Source organism: Panthera tigris, chromosome C1, assembly GCF_018350195.1.
Source record: "Panthera tigris isolate Pti1 chromosome C1, P.tigris_Pti1_mat1.1, whole genome shotgun sequence".
NCBI classification, from domain to species: domain Eukaryota; kingdom Metazoa; phylum Chordata; class Mammalia; order Carnivora; family Felidae; genus Panthera; species Panthera tigris.
In genome coordinates, this window is record NC_056667.1 from 191,505,888 (window position 1) to 191,533,322 (window position 27,435).

Below are 27,435 nucleotides of genomic sequence, written 5' to 3' on the forward strand. Positions count from 1 at the left end.
CAGTGTGAGGATGGGGCGATTGCTCGGTCCTTTACTTGCCCTATTATTTCTCAGGATACGGTCCCCAGACCACCTACCTCTCATCAGCTGAAAGTGCCTATGAAAAACGAAGCTTCTCTAAATGCAATGTGGAATCCTGTATTGGATCCTGGAATAGATAAAGAACATTAGTGGAAAATCTGGTGAGATCCAAATGAAGTCTGGAGTTAATGGTAACGTGCCAGTGTTGACTTCTTCGTTTTGACAGTGACCTTTGATGACATGTTAGCATTAGGGCAAAATGATTAAGGGGTATACAGGAACTGGATTATCTTTGCAAATTTTCTATAAACATAAAGTAAGTCCAAAATAAACTTTTCTTTAAAAAAAAAAAAAAAAAAAACAGCTTTATGGGCCCCAGACCTACTGAATCTCAATTCCTGGAGCTTAAGCCTGGGAATCTACATTTCAATTTTTTTTTTAATTTTTTTTTTTTAACGTTTATTTATTTTTGAGACAGAGAGAGACAGAGCATGAACGGGGGAGGGTCAGAGAGAGGGAGACACAGAATCTGAAACAGGCTCCAGACTCTGAGCTTTCAGCACAGAGCCTGATGCAGGGCTCGAACTCACGGACCGCGAGATCATGACCTGAGCCGAAGTCGGCCGCTTAACCGACTGAACCACCCAGGCGCCCCGAATCTACATTTTTAGTAGGAACTCCAGAAGATTATATCCATTCGCTTTCCGTTCCATGCCTAAACCGTTGCTGCTTCCTTGCTTTACCTTAACCTGATCTCATCCTTTAGCTCCCCTCAGCCCTAAGATCAGTGCTATTCTGCCTCTTTCACAGATGAGAAAGCTGAAAAACTCAGAGATTAATATGTCCAGGGTCACACAACCCATAAACGGAGGAGCGGGAACTTGAATCCCTTGCTGTCTAGCTGCCAAGTCTTTAAAGACTTGGCATCCATTCTACTGCCTCTCAATCCCATTTCCATTGGTGACAAACTAAAAAGCTCTAAATCACTAAAAGAATTATTACCGGGGCGCCTGGGTGGCTCAGTCAGTTAGGTGCCGGACTTCAGCTCAGGTCATGATCTCAAGTTTGTGGGTTCGAGCCCCGTGTAGGGCTCTGTGCTGACAGATCAGAGCCTGGAGCCTGCTTCGGATTCTGTGTGTGTGTGTGTGTGTGTGTGTGTGTGTGTGTGTGTGTGTGTCTGCCCTTCCCCCCTCTCACTTGCTCAAAAATAAACATTTAAAAAGAATTATTACCAATAATACTCTGGACCCCACCTTTTTCTCCAACCTGCTAAGTCCCTACAGTCCCTTTGCCCCGGCCTGTAGCTTTACTCCTACCCCCTTTTCCACTGGGGAGAAATGAGCAATGAGGAAGCCCTGGGAGGGTGTGCCACCGCCAGAGTCCTGCACATGGAAGGTGCAGCTCTGTTCTTCCGTCAGGATTCAGCTCAACAACGGGGTCTTCCATTCTGCTTCTCCCAACCGTCCTCACTTCTATATGAATCTGACAATGTTCACAGCACTCACTCTGACATTAAATTACATACGCTCATATTGTTGTCCACCTCTTAGATTTGTTTTATCTCCAACAAAACGTGAAGACCCTAATTACCCATCTTCGACATACTTACGCCTCAGAGCGATGCTGGAAAACACGGACATCCCAGGCATTAACAGGCAATGGTCCATGGACTGGGGACTACTCTGCGTTTGGCCAACAGGCAGCCAGGAGAAAGGACTCTGACAATAGTATCTCAGGTTTATCAGGCAGCAGATTATCAGGGAGGTGCCAACTCTAAATCAATTTCTAGCCTCTTCTCTGGGCTCCCTGACTTGTATTCAGGGCTTAATACTAAGTTGTGGATCTAACTGCTGAATGACAAACGGTTTTGAGTCCCTGCCCGCCCCCCACCCCCAACCAGACACACAACAGCATCACCTCTATTCAAAGAGGTTCAGTATCAAGTACAGATGGAGGGCTGATAAAATAGAAAACGATCTCAGGCAAGGTCGCTGGTCTTACGTGTATTTCCCTTCATTTCTTCAAGGGATTCATGAAACAATCACAGGATCGGCAGGAGAAACCTAAGTACATTCAAGTAAAACATGTTTTCATTAGTTTTGCTGCTGGTGACTGGAATTGGCTTGATTTTCATACTAATAAAAGCATTGCCTCTTTAAGTACATCTGAGAAATCTGATTATGAAGTTAGAATCCACGTATCTCCTCAAGCACTCTTAGAAAGCAGTGTGTGTCTTCATAAAAGCATGAGGAGAAAAAGACTTGCACAGCATCTTTTTTATTTTCTTTACCATTGTTTTAATGCACTTTAAAATTTATCTACATTAATTGGGAACAAAGAAAAATAGACATTTCTTTGTTTTTCATAAATAACTACTCTCCATATTTGATAAAAATCTCAAACCATTATTTTACCTCCCCACAAATATAATACATACAAAATCTTTTCTGAAATAATAAGGTCAGCAAATTAAGCATTTTGAGACTAACATAACCACATACAACTGCTGCTCTACGGACTTCCAGGAACAAAACCAAACCAAAAACTACCTATCGAGAATGTCTGGGTTTCCTTTTGTTAATGTTACAGAGTCAAAATTATAATCCTCTGCCAATAATAATTTATAGATTCAAGTTGATTGTCTACAAATAAAATATCGCTGGCTCTGATTGGGGAATTCTGGGTCGGACGCAACGGCGAGGATGCTGTAGTGATAGGCACTATACACGGGTGAAAAATCAAAAAAAAAGTACTGAATGCCCTGGACGCCACCTACTGACTCGGTATGTGCCTCATGTGGCTCAGTAATAAGTTCACCTGCACCAAACCCGTATCAAAGTCACTAAATCTCTCATATATATAATATATATTATATGTATATACACACCCACAACACATACATACTATACATACAGTTTGTAACAACATGAAGTCATATTGTCTCACAATGGTGTCCCAGACAGTGTCCTGGCTGAAATGAATCCTGCAATTGTCAGTGAGCTGCTAGAAGCTTTTGAGAGTTGAGTCAGGTTACTTACTTCCTCACATCCTGCCCACCCTTTGCCCTGCTTTAATGTCTTGGTAGCTTTTTTTTTCTTCTTCCCCTCAGAACCACCCTCCCCCCTCCAGGCATATTTCCCCCCCTGGGATCACTTGCTTGGACTTTGGAGGCAAGAAAGGGCACGCAGAGGGAGCAGGCAATTCTCAGCCACTGTACCTCACACCTGCCTAGATGTGTGACGTTCTCTGTCCTGTTTGCCACATTTGGTGTTAGAAAGCAGTTATTCAAAGCTTTGTCCCTCCTACCCCCCTTGGTCTTTCTGTAGAGCACAAAAGTGAAAGAAGCCCCTTTAGCAGGGGTAGCAGTTCATTAAAATATACGACTACGTTTCCTAGCTCTGGGGTTTCCATTCTGTACTTGAGAGTGCAGGTCACGGATGCTGTTATTAAGGTTCGGTGTGGGATCCATGAGGTTTTCTCCTGGCAGCCAGTGTCAGGATTAGTGCAGCCCTGGCCCAGGAGGAAACAGCCTAATGAATACCAACTTGGAAACAGTGCTGTCGGCACATTATTTAAGCCTGTCCATGCACACAATTACACACACACACACACACACACACACAGGCCCGTCATTGGAAACGGTCATGTGAAAAGATGACAAAGGTTTGCAAAGATAAACCAATAAGGCACCAAGAAAAATTATTCTCAGCCAATTTAGACAACATCAAAATGTAAGGAGGGAAATCATATAAATTAAAGAGACTTCCTAAAAGTCTGGCCAACGGATCCGCGGACGGGTCACATTAGTTCCTTTAGACAACTTTCTAAATCTTCACCCCCAACTCATGAAGCAAGACAATGCTTAAAACTGACCTGTGAAAGGGACAACCTGGAAGCTGTACACGTGCCATTAAACTGAACCATAAATCCTTTCCAACTCCACAAAGCTATCTGTGAAGAAGTTGCTAGACCCCACCGCCCACAACCTTTCATTTTATAATTGTTTTCATGAGTATGAACTGTCTGCATAATAAAAATGCAAATCAGGGGGAAATAGCATGTGGGATGGAAAGAGAGGGTGGCCATAAATAGATCTGGCTTCTCTCCCCTGGGTGGGGGATGGGGTAGTTGACATTAGGAAGACTCTAGGGAAGCAGGTAGGCTTTATCGTTGAGGGATGGGAGAGGAAGAGCGGGGGCAAGAACACAGACTGAAAACAAAGGGGCATCTCTGAAAAGTGGTGTGCAACTAGACCCCAAAAGGCATTACTTATATTGCCCCTCCTTGGCTCACTGTCCTTTTTCAACTGCTTTTCTTTTTTTTTCCTTCACAGTAAATTGGTTGTTTTTGTGAGGCTTGGCATGTTGCCCAAATGAAACACTAATTTTTTAAAAAAAATGAAGAATTAACCCACTTTCATCCATTTCATCCCACAACTTTTAGATGCACTGTGCATCATTTTCTAGATTCCTCCACAAAGAAAAAAAGTCAAGGGGTCAACCCAAATTAAGCACAATGACCGGAGGCGGCATGACCATCTGTGTACTTTCTGGGAAGACATACTAAAAGAGGGAAGAGGTCAAGGTGATCGGAAAAGGTCCTCATTTGAAAAACACAAGAATTGGCCCTCAGACAGGGGATCTGTTCGAAGGTCCTAAGAAGCAGCTTCTGAGTAAGGACAAGAAGATGTGCAAAAAGTTCTGTAGCTCTATGTACTAGGTTTTGTCGAATCCGCTGAAATTTTGACTTCGATTCAGAGTATGTGTGTAAGAGCAGTGAGTTTTTATAAAAGCGAGCAGCTTTTGAGAGTCCCCAAAACTACAATACCAGGCTTCTCCCTGAAGCAAAGTGTTTAAGTTCGCTATGGGAACGGTGCATTTGTTTCCTTAATATCCATGAAGTGAAAACTGGCCTGGGTTTAAATCTTACATTCCCAACTTTGGTATAAATAAAGCACAAATGCCTAGACTCATCATTTTGCTAGGGAGTCATTCTAAAATTTTCATTGTTTTTGTCACTTGAGCTTCCTAAATTCGGTCCCCACTCAACCCTGGTCATTGGTATTTTGCTGGTCATTGCACTGTCACCTCCTTCTCCAAGTCATGGCCTCACACTCTTCATGAAGGAACAGTTAAACAGATTAGAAAAGCAAACAGAATTCTTAAATAGTAAAGAAACCTCTGTGTGTGTGTGTGTGTGTTCATATATAGGCTTTCATATATTAATGAACGGTTAAGCATGTCGGAAAGCAAACAGAATTCTCTAATAGCAAAGTGCATGTGTACGTGCATGTGGGTGCATGCAAGTGTGTGCTCGGCAAAAAGAAAAACATTGAGGTGGGGGAGAGAGGACAGCTTTCCTCCTGCAGCAGTCCCCTGAGCCATATTTTAAAAGCTTCTGCACGTGCATTATGGGTGTCATTTGTTTGGGGAGACTGCAGAGAGCAATGTTTGGCTGCTTTTGGAATATCTGCCTAATAAACGAGTTCAAAGTCCAGGGACACTTATTTTCCCTCATTGCTGCCAATGTTTGTTCACAGGTAGCCAGCCTCCCTGCCCCCAGCTCAAGCACCCCATTCAAGGGTGGGTGGGGTTTCTTAATCACAGCTCTCCAGGAGAGGAGGACTAAGAAAAGCAAAAAGACTGTTTAACATGATAAAGGTGGGATGGGGTGGAGCAGATAAGTGTTAGAAATTTACTTAATTACTGGAGGTATATCCATTTTAGTCCTTAAATCTAAAAAGCAGCTCCTTTAACAACCATCTCTAAGTACTTCCAGAAGAAGGGAGTGGGTTTACCTTTACCAAAATCAGAACACGAGTTCTTAAAAAAAAAAAAAAAAAAAAAAATGGAATCACTGAAGCCTGTTAACCACCCACTCCTTCTCTGGCACAAAGCTGCCATTTTACCAGTCTAGAATTCAAGCTCAACCAATCCCCATCCTCGAGATTTTCACTTTTCCAAATATTTATACCGGCACTCTATGATGCTACCTCTAACTTACTCAAGACCATGCTGGGTGCTGTTAGGAATAAGAACGATTACCAGAACTCCAGAAAAGAAACCGAAGGTCGATAAATAAACAAAACTAGTATGGCACACAAAATCGTTAAACGCTCTCCTCTCTAACCTTGTCACTTTGGGGAGGCCCTAGCCCCATTATGCTCCCGCTCCTCGACATGAATTGGGGTTTCCTCTAACTTAGGGACTATAAACAGAGACCAGCAGCTCAGCCTTAAAGCGTCTGGGACACTTTAAGCAGTGAAAGAAAACAAGCTGAAAAATCACACCTGACAACCTCCCAGTCATTCATAGCAACCTAAACTTTCACTGTTCACATTTGTTTTAAAGACACAAGTATAGGAAATATATTTTCCCAATTTAGACCACACAGTTCAAAGAAACCTGAACCAAGTGGAACTTCATTATAATGCCAACCTTAGGATTGTAAAGCCCCCAAAGCAAAGGTAAATTTTGTTGCCAAAATGCAACAAAGTTAAAAATTAAGAAAACTACATATAAATTAACAACAGGGTTCCCCTAAAACAAAAACAAAAACAAAAACAAATGGTAGTAAGAAACACAAAATAGAATACACGTGGGCTGAGCCCCTTCGAGAAGTCCTGGGACCGGTACGGCCTTTGAAAGGGCCCCTTTCCCCTCTCTCCAAGTTGCCCCAGGAGGGGGCATCAGCACCATGAAGGTAAACGGAAGTGAACTTGGCAAAACTACCAAACAAAACAACCCCCCTCCCTCCACTCCCGGCCCCTCTGGGCTTCGGCGTCCTACACGTGCGACAGGGACACCTGCTTGTGGTAGGCGGCGGCGGCGGCGGCGGCGGCGGCGGGGGGGCCCGGCGGCCCGGTCCTGCCCGTGAGCGAGGCGCTCGCCTCATAGTCCCCCGCGGCCGTGGCGCCGCCGCTCTTGTGGCCCCGCCGCGGGCGGCAGCAGCATCGGCTGGTGAAGCGCCGCCACGACTCCACAGTCTTGCCGGACCAAATCCAGACGCCCGACGTGATGCCCACCACGAGGCACATGAAGTACTTGAGCATGAGCACCCAGTACTCGGGCTTGGCGCGCGGCTGGCCGGCGTCGGGGCCCGGGCATGCGCAGGTGAGCGCGGCCTCCCAGCTCTCGCGATAGTGCTGCTCGTACAGGTAGCAGGCCACCACGATGCTGGCGGGCACGGTGTACAGGAGAGTGAAGATACCGATGCGGATCATGAGCTTCTCCAGCTTGTCCGTCTTGGTGCCGCCCTGCTTGATGACGCTTCGGATGCGGAAGAGCGACACGAACCCCGCCAGGAGGAAGAGGGTGCCCACCAGCAGGTAGAGCACCAGCGGGCCCAGCACGAAGCCGCGCAGCGAGTTCAGGTTCTGGTTGCCCACGTAGCAGATGCCGGCCACCGGGTCCCCATCCACAGAGCTCAGTGCCAGCGCCGTGATGGACTTGACGCTGGGGATGAGCCACGCGGCCAGGTGGAAGTACTGTGCATAGCCCGCGATGGCCTCGTTGCCCCACTTCATGCCAGCTGCCAAGAACCAGGTGAGCGACAGGATGACCCACCAGATGGAGCTGGCCATCCCAAAGAAGTAGACCAGCAGGAAGACGACAGTGCACAGCGCAGGGCCCGTCGTCTCGTAGTGAATGTGGCTGTGCTCGCGGCTGCAGGCGACGCTGGCGTGGCCCACCACCAGGCGCACCAGGAAGCCCAGCGACACGCACAAGTAGCAGGCAGACAGGAAGATGATGGGACGCTCAGGGTAGCGGAAGCGTTCCATGTCTATTAGGAAGGTGGCTACCGTGGTGGAGGTGGAGATGAAGCACAGCACAGACCACAGCCCAATCCAGAAGGTGGCGAACGTGCGCTCGTCGGGGCTGAAGGAGGGCTGGTAGCAGGGCACGGCGCAGTTGGGCACCTGGCCCGTGCGCACCTTGTTGTAGAGCGGGTGAGACTCCTTCAAGATGGGGACGAAGGGCTCGCGGCACTTGCACACCGACGGGCCCCCGGCGGCGCACTCGCCCCCTGAGGCCGGTGCGCCCGCTGGGCCCGGGAGGGTGGGTTTGGCCGGGAAGGGCCTGGGGGGCGCCGTGGTGGCCTCGCTGCGGTTGTAATCCATGCACAGGACCTCGGCGTCGCGGCCCAGCACCGGGAGGCGGTCGCAGCTCATGCGCTCCGGCCAGGCGAAGCCGTACTGGCGCATGAGCGGCGAGCAGCCGGCCTTGGCGCGCTCGCACACGGAGCGGCAGGGCGGCAGCGGCTTGTGGTAGTCGGGCAGGCAGATGGGCGTGTACATGGAGCACAGGAAGAAGCGCAGGTCCGGCGAGCAGTGGATCTCCACCAGCGGCCAGAACTGATGCACCTCCAGGCCCGCCTCGTCCTGCGTGTCGTGGTTGAACTGGTTGGGCATGTGCGTCAGGTTGTAGCCGATGCCGCGGCACATGGGCACTGTGATTTCCTGGCACACTGGGGCCTTGGAGGCAGCCGCCGCCCGGCCCGCCAGCTGCGCCAGGAGCAGCAGCAGCAGGGAGGGCGGTGCGGACGGGTCAGGCCGAGCCATAGCCCCCTCCCTCCCCTCGCCGCGCCCGCCGCAGCCCGCGCGGGGCCCACGCAGCCGGGGGAAACCGGGCTGGCCTTTCCGCCGACTCGTGTGTGGCGCCGGGGCTGGCAACCTGTTGGTTTCTTTTTCTCTTAAATCCGTCCAAAGATAAACTGTTTCGGGAAGGCGCTGCCTCCGCAGGCAGCGCTCTGCTCTTCGCCAGATAGGGCTGGGGAGGAACGGTTAGGGCTCCGATTCCAGGAGAAGTACTCTTTAAAAAAGAAGCTGAGGGAGAAGAAAAATTGCAACCACTCCCAGTTAGAAGGGAGTCAACCGCTCAGTCCCCGCAAGCGCTCTCCAAATCTCCAAGTTAATGTCTCTTCCTTCCCTCCCCTCCACCTCCGGGAACCAAACTACTGACTCCCGGCCCACCCCCACGCCCCTCCTCCCTTAACGCTGGGCCTTCTAGGCTGTACCCCGGGGTCAGAGAGCTCAGCCGCCGGGAAAAGCGCGGAGGAACCGGGAAACGAACGGAAAGAAAAGGGTTAGGCGCGGGCTCTCACCTTCGCGGATCCTGAAAAGCAGATAGTCGTCAGCCAGCCTGGGTCTCCTGTTCCTGGGGCAGTCTCTCAGAAATGCGACTCAGAGACGGGCTGGCACCCGGAAAGTTTGGCGATAGGCTGGGTACCCGAGGCGAGGCACATGGCAGCAGGTGGGGGCTTCTCAGAGAGGGGGTCGCACCCTGAACGCGGTCGCCGCAGGCCGGTCACTCGCCCTCTCCTCCTCCGGGGCCCCCCGCATGATCCGAGCGGGGCAGAGCAGGAGCCGACCGTGCGTTCTACCGGGGTCCGGGAGCCGGACGAAGGGCGAGCGCGCCTGGCAGCACCTGGGCGAGAGGAAGGCGGTGTGCGGCAGCCTGGGGATCCCGCCGCCTCACTGCACCGCGAGCAGCTGGCGCTGGCCCCGCCGGGACTGCATGGTGCTCGCCCGCCGCCGCGTCCCGCCGGCCGCTCGCCTCCTCCCCTGCAGGGGGCTCCGCGCTCCAGCGGACTCCTGGGGGCGGTGGCGGCGCTCCCGGGACGCGCCCGGCTCGGCTCCTCCCCCGCACTCTCTCACTCTTTTGCCCACCTCCAGCGGGCACCGAACGGCGCGCGCGGCGGCGACGACGGCGGAGTCACGGCCGCGGGCTGACTGGCCTCTCCCGCCCCGCCCGGGTCACCTGCCTCTAATGCCCGCCGGGAGGCCCCGCCCCTTCCCCGCCCCCTCGCGCTGGGGCTCGGTTGGTGGGCCGCCCCGCCACGTTCTCCGCGCGTCCCCGCCCACTGCCCCGCGGGCTCGGCCTCTCCCCCTGCGCCCTCCGGCCCCGCCCGGAGCCGGCCGCCGAAGAGCGCCGGCCAATAGCTGGCCGGAGAGCGATGGGGGCGGGGCGAATGCTAATCGCTCCTTCTAGAGACCCCCGGCGGGAAACCCTTGCCAGAAGTCCCTCCGGAGTTCGCTGCGGGCGCACAGCGGTCCCCGGCTCACTTTCCTGTAATAGGCTGGCTTATGAACCCTTGCTTCCAGGGCCCCTACCAGGTCTCTCTGCAGCTAAAAATCTTCACAGTCCAGCGCTTGTTTAAAAGAACCGCTCGAAGAATCATTCTTAACCGTGGCACCTGCCTCCGCTCTGCGCTGTCCTCCTACCAGGTGAGCTCACACTGAGAGAAGAGCGAAGGTGTATTGAGTCCCTACTGCGTGCCAGACAGCGCGTTAATCGTTTATACCTTAATACAAGATCTCAGATGTTTACAATCCTGTGAGACAGGTACTCCTTACAGGTGAAGGAACAAAGGTTGAGAAGCTTGACCAAGGCAACGGAGCTAATACTTCCCCAAGAAAGCCGCAACATAGACAGTCTTCACCCCAGTATTCCGAGCGCCTGGCACATAGTAGGCGCTCAAATGCTAACTCAGGATTCGAACCCACGTATCTGCATCCCAGTTTTAACCACTGTCCCCACCCGTGTACTACCTGTATCTCCTAGTCTTCAACCTTTACTGTTGCACTTAACAAACTCTTACTGTCGCCATAAAGTGATTTTCTTCCTGTCTTTGGAAGACTCGAGAGATGTTAGTCCTCTATCTGTCGAAGTTTAAAAGCCCAAGCAGTTCCGAAATCGCCTGCGGAGAGAAGCCGCGCCAGCTCGCGGATCTGTTGCGGGTAGGGCGCCTGGCCCCCCGGGGCTGCGAGCTGTAAGAGCCGTGCACTGGCTCGCCTCTGGGGAGCGGGGACGCTGGGAGCAGGCCCGGCAGGAGGGAGGACCAGCTGGATGCCCCGACTGCTGGGACACACAGTGGCGCTCTCCAGATAGGTTATTATGCTGCAAGTTTTAAATGTCTTAAAAATGCCTCTTTTCTACGTGTTCTAATTAGGTTGGGAGACTGAGGTGTTTAGCATTCTTGAAATTCATTCACACGCTTACAAAAGGGTTTGCATTGTTTCCTGCTCCCCCCCCCCCACCCCTTCCTTCTTCTGGGAAGAAGGCGCGGAGGGGGGGGTGCGGGAACAGGAGGGCCTGGGTACTTCAAGGAGTCAGGACTGGACTAAAGGGTTGAGACATATAGACTGCAGTTATCGTCGTTCTTCTGTCCTGGATCCCGTTTGTACAGACTGGGAGACTGGATTGCAGAAGAGCCGTCTCCCTCCGGCTCATCACCAAGGCTTTGTGGAAAATTATGAAGATATGTGCATTAATCCCAGACTCAAAGTTTAAAGTGAATAAATACAGTTGTTTCACAAGCATCAAAACTATTAATAGATATATTTAGAATGTACCTTCCACCTTTCATGCCCTGAAATTCTACAGGTGTTCATATTTAACCTCTTTTGTGTTTTGGAAACACTTGGCACTCTGGGTCGGCAAACATCCCAGGGTTGAAAGTAGTGGGAGTTGAAAAGCTATGGAATAGCAATCAGAAAGAAAGGGAAACCCTCAGTGGAAAGTATGTGCAGACTGTGAAAATGCCAAGCAAGGGCTGTCTCATTCTGTGCCCTTTATGCAACGTGTGTATTATTGGGGATGGACAAGTGTTGGCTAATAATAAAAATTATTTGAAGTTGGAGAATGTTAATCACTCACACTGGAATTTAGCCAGAATACTTGTGTTATTTCACTTGGTTCTGATTCAAACGATGTTATCTACTGGTCTGTAAACCTCTCCCTTCTTAATCAAGAGCGAAATTTATTTTTGCTTGGAGATCTCTAATAATAGTAACAACAGCAGGAAACTTTGCCAAACGAGACTTATTTTGCATTGTATAGTTTTTGTATCATTTAAAATTTTGCTTTTTTACACATACTACTTCAGTTTAAAGGCAGTTTAAAATACGCTGTTTAACATGTATTAGGCAGGCTGCTAAATAATTCATTTAGAGCTCATTTGATCGTTGCAACAATCAGATGAAATGGGTACCATAATGGCTTGCTTGAGGTGACCAATTTAGTCCATCAGAAGGATAGAAACCAAGTTGGTCTCCCGACTCATAATTTATTATTTAACAAACTAGAAAACACTACGTGATTTTTTAAAGGTGCAATTTGGAAGCATTCTTGTCAATGAATTCGCTCATCTATACTTCCACGTAGCCATTCGTCTGTCCATCCGTCCATCCATCCATCCATTCATCCAAGAAACATCAGTTTCTGAGTTGAAGACACAACTATGTTAAACATGTTTCTGCAAAGCGAAATTCATGAAATTCAACTTAAATTATTGTCCAGCGTGTTTATGAATTGATGAAAATACAGAGAACAATGCTAAATATTCCATCAAGGGGGGCATCTGGGTGGCTCAGTCAGTTGAGCATCCGACTTTGGCTCAGGTCATGATCTCACAGTTTGTGGGTTTGAGACTTGCATTGGGCTCTGTGCTGACAGCTCAGAGCCTGGAGCCTGCTTCGGATTCTGTGTCTCCCTCTCTCTCTGCTCCTCCCCCACTCACACTGTGTCTCTCTCTCTCAAAAATAAACATTTTTAAAAAATTAAACATTTGGGGCGCCTGGGTGGCTCAGACGGTTAAGCGGCCGACTTCGGCTCAGGTCATGATCTCGCGGTCCGTGAGTTCGAGCCCTGCATCAGGCTCTGTGCTGAAAGCTCAGAGTCTGGAGCCTGTTTCAGATTCTGTGTCTCCCTCTCTCTGACCCTCCCCCGTTCATGCTCTGTCTCTCTCTGTCTCAAAAATAAATAAACGTTAAAAAAAAATTAAACATTTTATCAAGTAAGTGTGTGATATTCCAAAAGTGTTGAGGTACTGGCTTTGGATTTTGTCATCAGGGAATAGTTGGAGCATTTTGAATCTCACTAGACTTGTGTTCCTTATCTATGCATTATTCTGTCGACACACTTGAGAGTTCCATGCTATAGGAATGACTGGACAGGTTAACTTTGTATAGTCTTCAGTGTCTTCATAATCAAGCCTGGAACCGTATGCTGCACACAAACACCTTCAGTAAATATTTGTGAAGTAAGTAGATGAATGATTGACAACGTGAATGAGATTACCTTCCTAAACTTTAGCAGCTGGCATTGAATCCTTGCATGCAGCTTCTCTTACATCTCTGAGGTTGACCATATAGAAATGCAGCATGAGTCCAAGCCTTGTCCCTGCCTAGCAGCTCAACCACCTAACAGTTCCAGGGGCTCTCTGCTTGCCTGCAAAATGGAGTTACAGATAGTTAGCTCCTTCATAGTGTTGTAGTGAGGGGATAAATGAATTTATACGGTAAAGGGCTTAGAACCTCATTTAGTGCCTAGGAAGTCTATATAGTCTTAGTCATTATTATTAGTTTCTACTATGGTTCATTCTACTTTTCTGTTTTCCCAACCTTTTATATTCTCTTTTGTGTATTACTTTAATAATGGGGGAAAGTTACACTTTTTAGAGGCACTTTCTGTTGGAGCACACTCTCAGCCGTCACCAGCCATCTCTGGTAGTTAGATATTAGATACATTTTATGCCAAAGCAGAGATCATTTCACTTGCCCTGAATGCAAGTGCAACCAGCCAGTCACTATGCAAACGTACACAGTGCTGGCCCAGAAGAGACACTGCCAGCCGACATGAATCCCTCGCAGGTGTTTCCAGACTGGCTCCTTCCATGTCCTAGAGCGTTTCTGATCTCTTCTCTTACCAGATCACACACCTCTACATGAGAAACCAAGACCCTAATCAGAGAATTAACAAGAGGAGCCATTTACCCATGTGCATAATGAGAATGCCTTGTTCACATTATAAGAGGAATAATTCAATGATAATCTTTAGTCCTTTCTGCTCCACCACGGTGGTATGGTGGAGATTATAGAAAAGTAAAAGCTTTTTCTTCCCCCAAAGATAATGGAAGTACTAATCTTTCCCACATTAAACTGTGGCTCTTAGCGGCACATTATGATCACCTGGGGGAGCCTTAAGAAACACTGATGCTTGGGCCCTATTAAATCAAAATCTCTAGTTCAGGGACCATTGAGATCTCATTTTTTGGTTTTGCTTGTTTGTTTGTCTGCTTGTATTGCTGTTTTGTTTTAACTCTCCAGGTGATCCTGATTTTTAGCTAGGCTCAAGAACGACTGACACAGATGATTTTGTTATTTTCTCAGTCCAGCCCCAAGCTTGGGCCCAGCTGGATCTTCTGCAAAAGGGGTTAATCACATCAGTGTGCAAATGGGGCACCTCAGGAGAAAGTATAGAGAAGCGCAGCCTAATTGCATGTGAGTCTGTTTGGACTGAAGGAAAAATTGTGTAAAGCAACAGAACTGTGGTATGGTGATGATATGGTTAACAGCAGTGGGGACAACAATAACACTTTATGTATATCATCTCTTTTACCTCTGGAATCTTGTAAGGGCGATATTATTATTTCCATGTTATAGATTAAGAAACGGAGGTTCAGACAAGTTAAATAACTTGTTATACAGGGTTACATAGCTTCCAACTTAGATTTTCCTGACTCCAAAGCCTATGCGGCCATCGACTGCAGACCTCAAGTTAAGCCCAGCAGAGAGGGTCCTGAGAACCACCAGATGGTAAATCTTGAGATAAGCAACTTTCCTTGTTCTTTTGCATCACTTTCCTAGGGACCAGGTTGAATCTTCGATTCTGGTGCGGCCTCTTGTGGAGGAGGGGCTAATGTGTGAAAAAGCTGAAGACTCTGGATTCACCTGGAATCCAGTGTGAGACTAGAGCCAATTTGTTCTCCGAGCTTTGCAGACCAGGCATGAGGTGGGACGCCCCTTGGACTTAGAACCTCCCTGGCATCTCGGCAGGTCCAGGTCAGTAAATATTGATGTCACGCATGCTGTGGGCCAAGCACTGGTGCTGGGGTGTGAAGATGATGAGGCAGGGACTTTCCAGGCAGGACATGGTGGGAGCGTAGCAGATGCACCTATCTCAACCTGGTGGCTCAAGGAAGACCTGGGCTGTGCCCAGAAGGCCGAATAGGAGTTAGGCAATTTATCAGTCAGAGTTTAGTACAGGAAAGAGAAACCACCCCGGGTATTTCAAGCAGAGGAAGACTTAATACTGAGAATCAAGCAGGGCCTCACAAAATTGTTGGAAAGGCTGGAGGGGCAGAAGTCAGGAGGCTACCTGGACTGTTGAGTTCAAGGGACCACCACAGTAGCCGAGTCCCAGAAATCAGTGGTGTTGCTGCCCCAGCTGCCTTCATGCCCATGAACCTGGCGACTAGACACTGAGACAGGATGGAGTCCAGCACTGAGGCCTCTTAGCATTACCTCTGAGACTGCGCTTGCCAGCCTCAGCTGAAGCAGCCTGGTGCCTTCCCTTTGCACCTGCTGGATCTCCGAGGAATGCACCTGGTTGACCAAACATATATTGTATCCAGACCCTAGCTGCAAGAGAGTCTGGGAAATGTCATTTTCAAGTGTCCAGTTTCTCCAACAAGATTTCTAGAAGGATATAACAGAAATAATCCTAGTATCTACTACAGGTGAAAAAACTGAGAACTTCCTAGACAGAGGAATCTGCACAAGTAAAGGGCATAAGGCCACAGAAGAGCACAGGACAAGTGGCTCTCAGGGAGTAACAGAAGCATCTGAATCAACGTTTTTACCTGAAATCACACTCATGTCTAATTAATGTTCTTTAAATTCAGACCCATACATATACTCTACAAATAACATGCTTTTACTGATACAGTGCTGGACTTATTCAACTGACTACTAATGCAGAAGGAGAAAGGAAATGAGCAAAAAGCACAACAAAGAAATAAATGGAAGTATTAAGTGAGAAAACAGAACCTTAACCTTCGCCAAGCATAATGTTGCAAACACTATTGATACTCAAGACTCATCTCTTCTCTTTCCTAACAGAACCCCAGTTTTTGGTTTTGTTTTATTTTGAGTCTACACTTTTCTGCACAGCCATGTGCTCCAAGGGGACTCAGTCTAAGCCTCAAGAAGTAACATGTATTTGGTGCAACCCATCGTGCTCCCCCATTTCCTCTTATTAGTATATAGGTTACACAGGTGCACAGGGCACAGTTCTGGCCAATAAGGAGGCGTGCTGATGGGAGAGATTTTACTCCAGAGGAGAAGCAGCCCTCTCTCTTGCTGGATATTATTTTGTCTGCGTGCAGCGCCTACCATTGTGGGCACCGTCTTGCAACCGTGAAAGGGCTCAGCTGACACATGAGGAGGGATGACATTGAGGCTGCCTGAACCGCCTGCCTCCAGACTTCTTATGTGATGCAACACACTGCTAGTTTCTTAAGCCAACTGAGTCACTGTTTTCTGTCACTTGCAACTGAGAACATCGTGACTACTACGTGCAGTCTGTGGGTTCAGGATGACGATCTGCCCATTTAAACTTGGGTAATAGAAGTCTCTGAAGAAATTTAAGGACAAACATTTATCCTCTTCCCCCCCTCTTTTTTTTTTTTTAACCAGAAAAACTGTTATTCATCCTTCAAAAGTATTCAAGACCCACTCAAATGTCATTCCTGTCTGGCTGAGCTGTTTGTTGTAGAGTGTATTCCCACAACCCTTCCCCCACTCCTCTGTTACAGAGTTTTACTCCTTCTCTTTCAACAAATATTTATGGAGTGCCTATTATGGGTTTGGTAATCTTTTAGACAGAGGAGTTGCAGCAGGGAACTAAATGCATGGAGATTCCAGTCTAGTGGCAAGACAGAAAATGATGGAAAACACTTAAATGTGATGACTCTTACCAAAGGGGGGGGGGCAGGGAAAGAATTCTTATGGCAGCGTTTTAAAGAGGAGGAAATAACTACCTTGAGTTTATTTTATTGTGCTGTGATTATCTGTTTATGTATCAATTGTTTCCAATCAGTTGTATGTTCCTGCAACCTCACATCCCTCACCGCCTGCCTAAGAAATTGGATTTTCCAAAGGTGGCTGCAAAAACTTCTCCCATCCGAGGTGTTCTGCAATGTAAACTTGCCATTCCCCATAGAGGAGGGAAGTGGGAGGCCGTAAGTGTCCCCTCCCTTTGAATCTCAGTGGGCTTGTGATGACTTTGACCAACAGATTATGCCGGAAGTGATGCAACAGGACTTCCGTGGATAGGTCGTAAAAGGTCATGCAGCTTCTACCCGCTTCTCTTGGAGCACTGGTCTTTGGAAATGTTTCTTCTATGGGGCACTCCCTCTCGAAACCTGTATGTAGATGCTCCGGGTGACGTTTCCAGCTGAATGAGCAGACAGGTCATCCCAGGCCAGGAGTTGGATGTATGAAAAAGGAGCTTCCAGATGATTCCAGCCCCCAGCCTCAAGTTTTCCCAACTGAGGCCCCAGGTATCAGGAAGCAAAACCAAGCCATCCCTTACTGTTTGTCCTGCTAACTTGTGGCCGACAGCATCCCTGAGCATAATAAAATGCACACTGGGTTTACACCACTAGTTTGGAGTGGAAAACCCCAAACCTGCCTTCCTGTGAGACCTTAGATGACCAAGTAGACAACTTTTTTTCTTTTTACCTGACGCAGCTGGTGATCAGCTTAGGCACTGAAGCTCGAGGACTTTCATCCTGTTGAACCTCGCTCACGATGATATGCATGTGAAATGTCTAATCTCTTAAAACACAAATCTTCACCATTGATCTTAATATCCCGCTGCAGTGAGTTCCCCAGGTCAATTGTGTATAGTGGGGAAAAAAGTACCTTCTTTTATCCATTTTAAACATGCTGTCTTTTCATCCCATCCCGTTCTTCCCCAAGTAAAGCAATTTCCATTTTGTGGCTACCTAGACACAGGGAGCTGAGTTGAGACAATAATCTTGCTTTGAGCTGCTTACCCACAAGGCCTCAGGTGTGCTGAGACACAGCGCAGTGGATCTTAGCTGGTGGCTTCAAGGTGGTGGGGCACTCTTCTAATTAGTCACACGTTTAGTGCCAAGCTTTTAAAAACTAATGTCTACGGGTATCTTCTTGTGGGACTGGTAAACGGAACACAATATGGTGGGAAGAGCATTGGCTAGTACATGCACAATCTCGATTCAAGTCTTTTTTTTTTTTCCATTTATTTGTTTTTGAGAGAGAGAGAGAGAAGCAGAGAGGGAGACAGAGAATCCCAAGCCGGCCCCGCACTATCAGCGCAGAGCCTGATGTGGGGCCTGAACTAACAAACCATGAGATCATGACCTGAGCCAAAACCAAGAGTAGAATGCTTAACCAACTGAGACACCCGGGCACCCCTGGACTCAAGTCTTATCTTGTGAGTGAACTGTGTATCCTTGGACATAACACTTAACCTCTCTGGACCTCATTTTTCTCAACTATAGAATGAGGAGACCAGAGGGCCCTGTGGCACCCTTTTGCCTCTAACTTTCTATGAATTATAAATATTTGCCAGTCATTTTGAGACATCTACTCTGTGAATTCATGGAAAGAAAAAGTGTGTTATTCTCAACACTTTTCCCTTTTTAGCTCTAAAGCAGGGCTGGAGAGAACCCCTTCTCCCCCTGAAAAAATCCTCTAGTTTTTTTTTAGAACAAATGTTATCTTTTTCCAAAACCAGAATCCAAACTAGGCTTCAATGACCGAAAATAGGTTCTCACTGTGGCTCTCACTGTGAGAGCTCCTGTAGCCTGAGTCCTTTTGGTTTGGGGGTGCGCCCCTAGAACTCCCTTCTGTCTTGCTTCCAGGAGCCTACCCTTCTCACCACTGCACGCTGGATATCTGTGCTGAGACAACTTCATGCCAAGGGATGAGAATGAATGGTTGAGGCGACCACCTTGCTGTATGACCACCTTGGGGAGGAAAAAGAATACTGTCCAGTAAGCAATGCAGTAGGAACGATTCAAGTGAATCTCAATCTGAAGTCTCTTTGCAATCCTCTTTTCCATACAGAGGGAGAAAGTAGTCACCGGCTGGAGCTTAGGGAAAGCCTCAGTCTCACTGAGCCTGGATTCACTGTGCTTATTTGCTGGTCTGCTAAATATTTCTTCAGCAGTTGTGATACTTAGAACTTCACAGGCTTGAACCTGCTTCTTCAGTTCTGGATCTGGTTTTCTCTTACTGAATGCTCACTTTCCCATCTCAAGTGGGGGGAAGTGCTTCTTGTCTCTGATTTTTAAATTCATTGCAGAACCACCACTCTTGAAGAGCTATCGGGTTGGAGGGATAGATTGCTTCTCGCTTTTGGGTTAGCAAATTTATCAATAGAAGGCCCTGCTTGACAGAAACTTATTTGCAGGGCTAATATAACTTCTGAGGTCTTTATCATGGGTGGAGGGTATGACTCTTAGCTTTAAGGTATAGAGTCTTAGACTCTTAGATGTCAAGTGACAAGTGGGTGAATAACAGCAATGAAAGTAACAAAATCTCTAATCCCTAGAAAAGCTTTTTTAAAAACAGGAATCCTCAAGAAGAGCCCTCCTCTATCTTCCTTAATAATGTATCTTGTGTCCTAAACGATCACGCATATCCCCTTCCTTATCATCATCATAAGACATAAGAACGTTCCCGTGTGTTTGTTAAGAACGTCAGGGAAGGCTTGAAAACATCACGGCAACATCCGTAGCAACACCCTCACTTGTACCAGCGGGGAAACTGAAGATCACGGAGGATGAATTATTTGGCTGTTATCTGCTTATTTAGATTATTTGGTTAAACCAATCGCAAGTATAGCTTTTCTTCAGGATGCTGCCACCCCTGCTGGGCTGCCTTCGTGTGTGCTCAGTGACTCCTCGGTTGTAGCTAAAAAAAGGAAGCTCGTGTACCATACACCACAGTCTGGTCCCCCTTCTGCCTTCCTACTCACGCTGTAGTGAGGGGATGGCTCTGAAGGACTTGCTGGCTTCGAAACCCTTCAGCCCATATGGGCTGTGCTGTGTCATTGCTTGTTGCCCAGAGGCACACTGCAAAAATGACTTACCGTTTAAATAAGTGGTACATACAGAACTGGTCAAGCAATGGGCTGCACTTTTTTTTTTTAAACTAATAGACTTTAGAGCAGTTGTGGGTTTACAGAAAATTGAGCAGATACTGGGGATTCCCAATATGCCCTCCTCCCACTCACATCTCCCCCTGTTATTTTTTTTTAAATTCTTTTTAATGTTTATTTATTTCTGAGACAGAGACAGAGCATGAGTGGGGGAGGGGCAGAGAGAGGCGGGGGACACAGAATCTGAAGCAGGCTCCAGGCTCTGAGATGTCAGCACAGAGCCCGATGCGGGGCTCGAACTCACAGATGGCGAGATCATGACCTGAGCCAAAGCCGAATGCTCAACCGACTGAGCCACCCAGGCACCCCTCTCCCCCTGTTATTAATATCTTGCCTTAGTGTGGCACATTTGTTACACTGGTGAGCCAGTATTTATATATTATTATTAACCAAGACCCATAGTTGACATTAGGAATTCATTCTTATCAACAAAACTAAAAGGCAACCTACTGATTGGGACAAGATACTTGCAATGACCTATCTGATAAAAGTCGGTGTCCAAAATCTATAAAGAACTTATAAAACTCAACACCCAAAAACAAATAATCTAGTCAAAAATTGGGCAGAAGACACGAATAGACACTTTTCCAGAGAAGACATTTAGATGACTAACAGACACACGAAAAGATGCTTGACATCACTCATCAAGGAAATACATATCAAAACCACCATTAAATACCACATCACACCAGGCAGAATGGCTAAAATTAACAACAGAGGAAACAACAGATGTTGGTGAGGATGTGGAGAAAGTTGCACTGTTGGTGGGGATGCAAACTGGTGCAGCCACTCTGGAAAACAGTATGGAGATTCCTCAAAAAGTTAAAAATAGAACTACTTTATGACCCAGCTGGGATACTTTGGGATACCAAAGGATACAAAAAGACTAATTCAAAGGGAGACATGCATCCTGATGTTTATAGCAGCATTGTGAACAGTAGCAAAATTAGGACAGAGCCCAAATGTCCATCAAACAATGAGTGGAAAAGAAGATGTGGTATGTATATACAATGGAATATTATTCAGCCACGAAAAAGGATGAAATCTTGCCATTTGTAACAACATGGGTAGAACTAGAGTGTATTGCCATTCTAAGAGAAATAAGTCAGAGAAAGACAAATACTGTATGATTTCACTCGTATGTGGAATTTAAGAAACAAACACAGAGGGGGGAGAAAGAGAGGCAAACCAAGGAACAGACTCTTAACTGTAGAAGACATACTGAAGATTATCAGAGCGGAGGTCAGTGGGGGGATGGGTTAAATAGGTGATGGGGATTAAGGAGGGCCCTTGTGCTGAGCACTAGGTGTTGTGTATAAGTGATGAATCATTAAATTCTACACTTAAAACTGAAAAAAAAGCACTCATTGTTTATACTGTACAGTTCTATGGGTTTTGACAAATGCTATCATGCATCCACTGTTACAGTATCATGCAGAATAGCATCCTGCCCTAAAAACCACCTGTGTTTCACCTAATCATCACTTGCCTACCCCCACCCCAACCCCTGATAGTCACTGATCTTTTTACTCTCTTTACACTTTTGCCTTTTCTAGAGGGTCATATAGTTGGAATCATACAGTATATAGCCTTTTAAGACTGGCTTCTTTCACTTAGTAATATGCAATTAAGTTTCCTTCATGGCTTTGATATGGCTTGATAGCTTATTTCTTTTCTTTTTTTTTTTTTATAAACACTTTTGGGGTGGTTTTGTTTTTTTTTAGAACAGTTGTAGGTTAACAGCAAAAATGAGCCGAAAGTACAAAGAGTTCCCATATATACCTCCTCCCCTGCAAACACACAGATGTACCAATTGTCAACATCCCACACCAGAGTGGTACATTGTTACAATAAATGAACCTCCATTGGCACATCATTATCACCCAAAGACCACAGATTACATTTGGGCTCACTGCTGGTTTTGTACATTCTATGGATTTTGACACATGTATAATAATAAGTATCTGCCATTATGGTACCATAAGGAATAGTTTCATTGCCCTAAAGATCCTCTGTGCTCTACCTATTCATCTGTCCTTCTCTCCAACCCCTGGCAACCATAGTTGGGCCTTTTTTTTCAGAATGTCATACAGTTGGAAACATACAGTATTTAGCCTTTTCAGGTTGCTTCTTTCACTTAATATAGTGTGTATTTTATGGTTTCTCCATGTCTTTTCATTGTTTGATAGCTCTTTTCTTTCCGGTGGTGAATAATATTCCAGCGTCTATATGTACCACAGTTTATTCATTCACCTGCTGAAGGACATCTTGGTTTCTTCCAAGTTTTGGTAAGTATGAATAAAGCTGCTCTAAACATCTGTGTTCAGGTTTTTGTGTGGACATAAGTTTTCGACTCCTTTGGGTAAATACCAAGGCATGAGGCTTGCTGGATTGTATGTGTGTGAGGGGACGTTTAGTTTTGTAAGACCCTCCCAGACTGTCTTCCAAAGGAGTTGTACCATTTTGCATTCCCACCAGCGATGAATGAGAGTTCCTGTTGACCCACATCATAGTCAACATGTGGTGTTGTCAGTGTTTTGGATGTGGGCCATTCTGATAGGCGTGTAGTAGTTACTCATCGTTTTAATTTGCAATTCCCTAATATGGTATGGAGCATCTTCTCATATGTTTGTTTCCCATATGTGTATCTTCTTTGGTGAGGTGTCTGTCCAGATTTTTTGACCATTTTTTGAAGTGGGTGTCGTCGTTTGTTTTTTTATTGCTGAGTTCTAAGAGTTCTTTGTATATTTGGATATAGATCCTCTATCAGATACATGTTTTGCAAATTATCTTCTCCAAGTCTGTGGCTTGTCTTATTCTTAACAGTGTCTTTCACAGAGTAGAAGTTTTTAATTTTAATGAAGTCCAGCATCAATTTTCCTTTCATGGATCATAGTGTTGTATCTACAAAGGTGTTTAAGTGGCTAGGAAACAAGCCATGAAGAGATCACTGGACTCCAGGAAGCAGCTTGAAGAATCTTGGAAGAGACATCATGAGCGGTCCTTCTAACATTTAGAGGGACTTCGGGCTCTGCATCAGCCTGAACCGTTAGCACCACTGTCTCCAGACCATTCTTGCCTCTCCATCAGCGCTCTTGTACTGACCACGCCATTGCTTACACCCTTTGGCAGAATGTGGACTTCATCAGTTTGAATTTTATGAGGACATATTTAGGTTTAGTTTTGGGGAACACCATTGCTCCTGAATCCTTGATGGTTTATTAATTAAGTGATTTTTCTTTTTTTTTTTTTTTTTTTTTTGGTTGTCAGGATAATTTATTGTATAACCTGTAATGTTTGATTGGCATCTGCACAAAAGGAAGGAAGCTAGGCGGCCTCTCTGTCAGTCCTCCAGTGACAAGTAAGTAGCAAGATACTTCAGCAATGGAACCCTAGACCATTCAGTTTTCTTGTGCTTATGTCATTTAAATTAATGTCAGTACTTGTAAATTGTATCCCACATAGTGATCTGGATATTGGGTGATGTGTGTGGTGTGTTCAGTGCCTCAATTAAGTGATTTTTCTGAGACTAGCAAAGTATTCAAGTCTTTTTAGCAAAATTATGCAGTCGATCTCATCTAACACAGAAGCAAACAACTCTCGCTTATTTTTAAAAGATGGTAAGTTACTCTTTCTAAAGAAAAAACTTCTGACTCTAGCATAAGCGTGAAACCTCAAATTGGAAGTGACATTGTGAGGGAAAATAATACAAAAATAAATAGTTATAACACTTTATGGACCTTTAGATGATCAGTAATTTTCCAAGTATCCTTGTTCAACCATAGACCCAGCTCTTTCATATAAAGCAACTTTGGTGATTGTCACTTATAGAATTTATCTTTTGACTTCATACTACTGTGGTTTGCTTATTTGTAAACTATATTGCAGAATGTCTGACAGCCCATCTTGTGTTAGTATTATGTCTTATTCTACCTCAATGTGGGCTCCTTTAAGGTGGGAATCAATGGTGTTCACAGCCCAGCCCAGAATCTTCTTCTTTTTTTAAAATGTTTATTTGGTGGGGGGGTGGGTGCAAAGAGGGAGGGAGAGAATCCCAACCAGGCTCCATGCTCAGTGCAGAGCCTGTTGCGGGGCTTGATCCCATGACAGCGAGATCATGACCTGAGCTGAAATCAAGAGCCGGACACTTAACTGTCTGAGCCACCCATGCACCCCCAGCCCAGAATCTTCTATGTAGCAAGCCCCTGTAAGTGCCTGTTGAATTAACTTGTTAAATCTTTATCCAGTAACACTAAGTGTTCAAGAGAATTATAGTTTTGGGGAGACACATTTATAAGAAAAATTTTTAGGGGCACCTGGGTGGCTCAGTCGGTTGAGCGTCCGACTTCGGCTCGGGTCATGATCTCACAGTTTGTGAGTTTGAGCCCCGTGTCAGGCTGTGTGCTGACAGCTCAGAGCCTGGAGCCTGCTTCGGATTCTGTGTCTCCCTGTCTCTCTGCCCCTCCCCCACTTGTGCTCTGTCTCTCTCTCTCTATCAAAAATAAAATATAAGGATGATGCCAATTTAAAAAAATGTTTTTAATTCGTTTATTTATTGACAGTGTGCGCGTGCATGGGTGGGGGGTGAGGGAGGGGCAGAGAGAGAGGGAGAACGAGAATCCCAAGCAGGCTCTGCATTGTCAGTGCAGAGCCTGACACGGGGGCTCCAACCCTTGAACTGTGAGATCGTGACTTGAGCCGAAGACAAGAGTCAGACGCTTAACCAACTGAGCCACCCAGGCGCCCCTATGAAAAATTGTTTTAAGTGAATAGCATTCAGGAAAACAATCCAAAATATTCCTGCAGTGTTGAAATATAGAGCAAAGGAGAGAGAAAAAAGTGTATTAATGATGTTCAACTATATGTTGAACAGCATCATTCTTCCTCTCCCCCCAGACTCTGAGAAGAAGATGTAGGTACAATTGCAATAAATAAAAGGGAGATTCGGGAAGCACGTAAGGAACACCTTTTTTTGATTTTAAGATTCTTGGAAACTTGGTGGAGGTAAGCAGAAAGCACAGCCCAGAGCCTCCTCTTAAGAGACGCAAAGCTGGGTTGACTTCGGTAAGCCCCGTGCCGGTGCTGGAGACAGGGACAGCCACAGGACTGCCGGTTCCCATCCACATGCTCTTGATGCTTGCATTTATGGATTCACGTGCAATGAGCAAATCACTGATTGCAACAGAAGCTCACATCCGTGCCTCTTCCTTCCTTATAGGTCTAGTACGAAATGGTGAGTGGTAGGAACACTGCTACCTAGATGCTCCAAGGGCCTTTCTACTTATTGGCTTGAATGCCAGTTCTGAGACCCGGGTCCCCTGTGGCCTCAAGAACGTCCGCAGCATGTTCTCAAGTTAGGCTCTACATTGCAACCACCTGGGAGGCTCTACAAAAACGTTGATGCCAGGGTCCCACTCCTGAAGATTTTGACTTTAATTGCTCTTCAGTGCAATTTCAGCATAGAGATTCCTGTGTAACTTTTTATTGAAGTATATTATGCATGTAGCAACGTGCGCCGTCCTAAGTATGCAGCACAGCGAATTTTTACAAATGGAAGGTACCGGTGTCCCCTGGGCCCAGCTCACGAATCAGAACGTGACAAGCACTCTAGAAGCATGCAGACGCTTGCCCTCCATCTAGCCCCACCCCTACCACTATCCTCACTTCCAACAGCAGAGTTTGGGTGCAGAGATTTTTAAAGCTCCCTCAGATGACTCTGACGTGCAGCCACGATGGAGAACCACGTCTTACTGGCTGAGGGTAGGGAAACGGGATGCAAGAAAACCAAACGCACAGATACAGGTGAAAGAAAATGAGAGCAAATAAGAAACTCAAACTCCCCTCTGCCTGGAGCCAGGCTGTCACCTCTTGTGTTACGTGTATAAGTCCTATTGCACATCAGCAAGTCAATAAGAATTGAAAAAGTTGGGTTTTTTTTTTTTAAACAAAATCCTTCATTTATAAACAAATTTTCTCAGCATTTCATTCTCAGTAAAGAAATACCTGCCGTCCCGAGGGTTGCCGAAGTCACATGTGCAGCTAATACTTTAAAAAAACGTGTGGCGTGCTTTCTACGTGCCCAAGCCCCTACTGAATGCTTCACGCGCTGTCTCACTCAGTCCTCGGAACTCTCAATAATAGTACTTTATTTTATTTCCCCCATTTTACAGACTGAGCAAACTGAGGCACGAAGGATGAAGTAAGTTGCTCGAGGGCACACAGTTTGGCATAGCTTCACTTGCAACATTTCTTCTTGCTGTTATCTCCGCTGTGGTTTTGATTTTATATATCTGTGCCAAGCAACCTCTGTTACTAAATACCTGGGCAAAGATTCCTGGCACTCTGATTTCACTCTTTCAAGGCGCGATTGGAGGAGGCGGGTGGGGGGAATCACCGAAGTACTATGTGTGCTGGCATGGACGTTGATGAGCATGTAGTTTGACCACTTTCTTTTTCAGGTGAGGAGACCGGCCAAGAAAGGTTTTGGAGGCCTTACACTCAACGAGAGAAAATTGGAGACAGCCTGAACCCCTGGGGGGGCGGAGAGCGCAGGTAGGGGCATCACTGGGCTGCAGGGCTTTGACTTTTCCTCTAAGCCACAGATGCACAGGTTTGTGACCTTTGTCATTACCACTCTGTGGCTGGTGAGGCGATGTTGCTATGACTATTTAATCGAACATTCGTGGCAGTCACATGCGAGTGTTGTTCTTTGTATAACTACAAAAGTCTCTGTGCAGCTAGCTTCCAACCTGAACGAGACTTGGAACGGATGACCACCGAGCTATCTGAGCTGGGAGCTGGAGGCTCTCCGTTTCCCCGAGTTTGTTCAGTTTGTTTGCATTTCGTGACGTATGCGATTGCCCTCCTAGCATGTTTATCCTGGCAACCGAAGGGGTAGAGCGTGAGAGAGATCGTGTCGAGAAGTTTTCATGGAAAACTTGGTGTCACACGTGTAAGCCTTATTTCGTAAACGCTTCCAGAAAGCAAAACACATCTCAGAAACTGTGGGGTTTGTTGCCTCTTTCTTTTTCTGCTCTAAGATTGCTTTGGGGTTTCTTGCGACTGTCCCTTTTATTTTATGTATTTAATATTTATTCATTTTTGAGAAACAGAGACAGAGCGACAGAGCGTGAGTTGGGGAGGGGCAGAGAGAGACACACACACAGAATCCATCCGAAGCAGGCTCCAGGCTCTGAGCTGTCAGCACAGAGCTCGACGCGGGGCTTGGACGCGTGAACGGTGAGATCTCGACCTGAGCCGAAGTCGGATGCTCAACCGACTGAGCCACCCAGGCGCCCCGCTACTGTTTGTCTGAGATCTCTCCCCAGCCCCCACCCCCAGGGGTCTGTCTCCTCTCCCTGCTTCCCACATCCCTGGACACTGGTTGGTTGAGTTGCTCTGGTCTTTGGCAGGAAACTCCCTT

General features: G+C 46.7%; 1 protein-coding gene and 1 long non-coding RNA gene across 2 annotated transcripts; one reads left to right on the forward strand and one right to left on the reverse strand.

The window, feature by feature from the left end:
- Positions 1–1,206: 1,206 nt before the first annotated feature.
- FZD5 (frizzled class receptor 5) lies at positions 1,207–9,367 on the reverse strand. Its single transcript, XM_042995195.1, has 2 exons — positions 9,124–9,367; positions 1,207–8,845 (listed from the first exon to the last, which is right to left on the reverse strand). Exon 2 carries the CDS (start codon positions 8,579–8,581, stop codon positions 6,806–6,808), a length of 1,776 nt encoding a protein of 591 aa, XP_042851129.1. The 5' UTR covers positions 8,582–8,845; positions 9,124–9,367; the 3' UTR covers positions 1,207–6,805.
- A 13,924-nt stretch (positions 9,368–23,291) lies between these two features.
- Positions 23,292–26,567, forward strand: LOC122241427. The gene is made up of 3 exons (XR_006221565.1): positions 23,292–23,373; positions 26,183–26,211; positions 26,471–26,567. It is a non-coding gene; the product is annotated as an uncharacterized LOC122241427 (long non-coding RNA).
- The last annotated feature ends 868 nt before the right edge of the window (positions 26,568–27,435 follow it).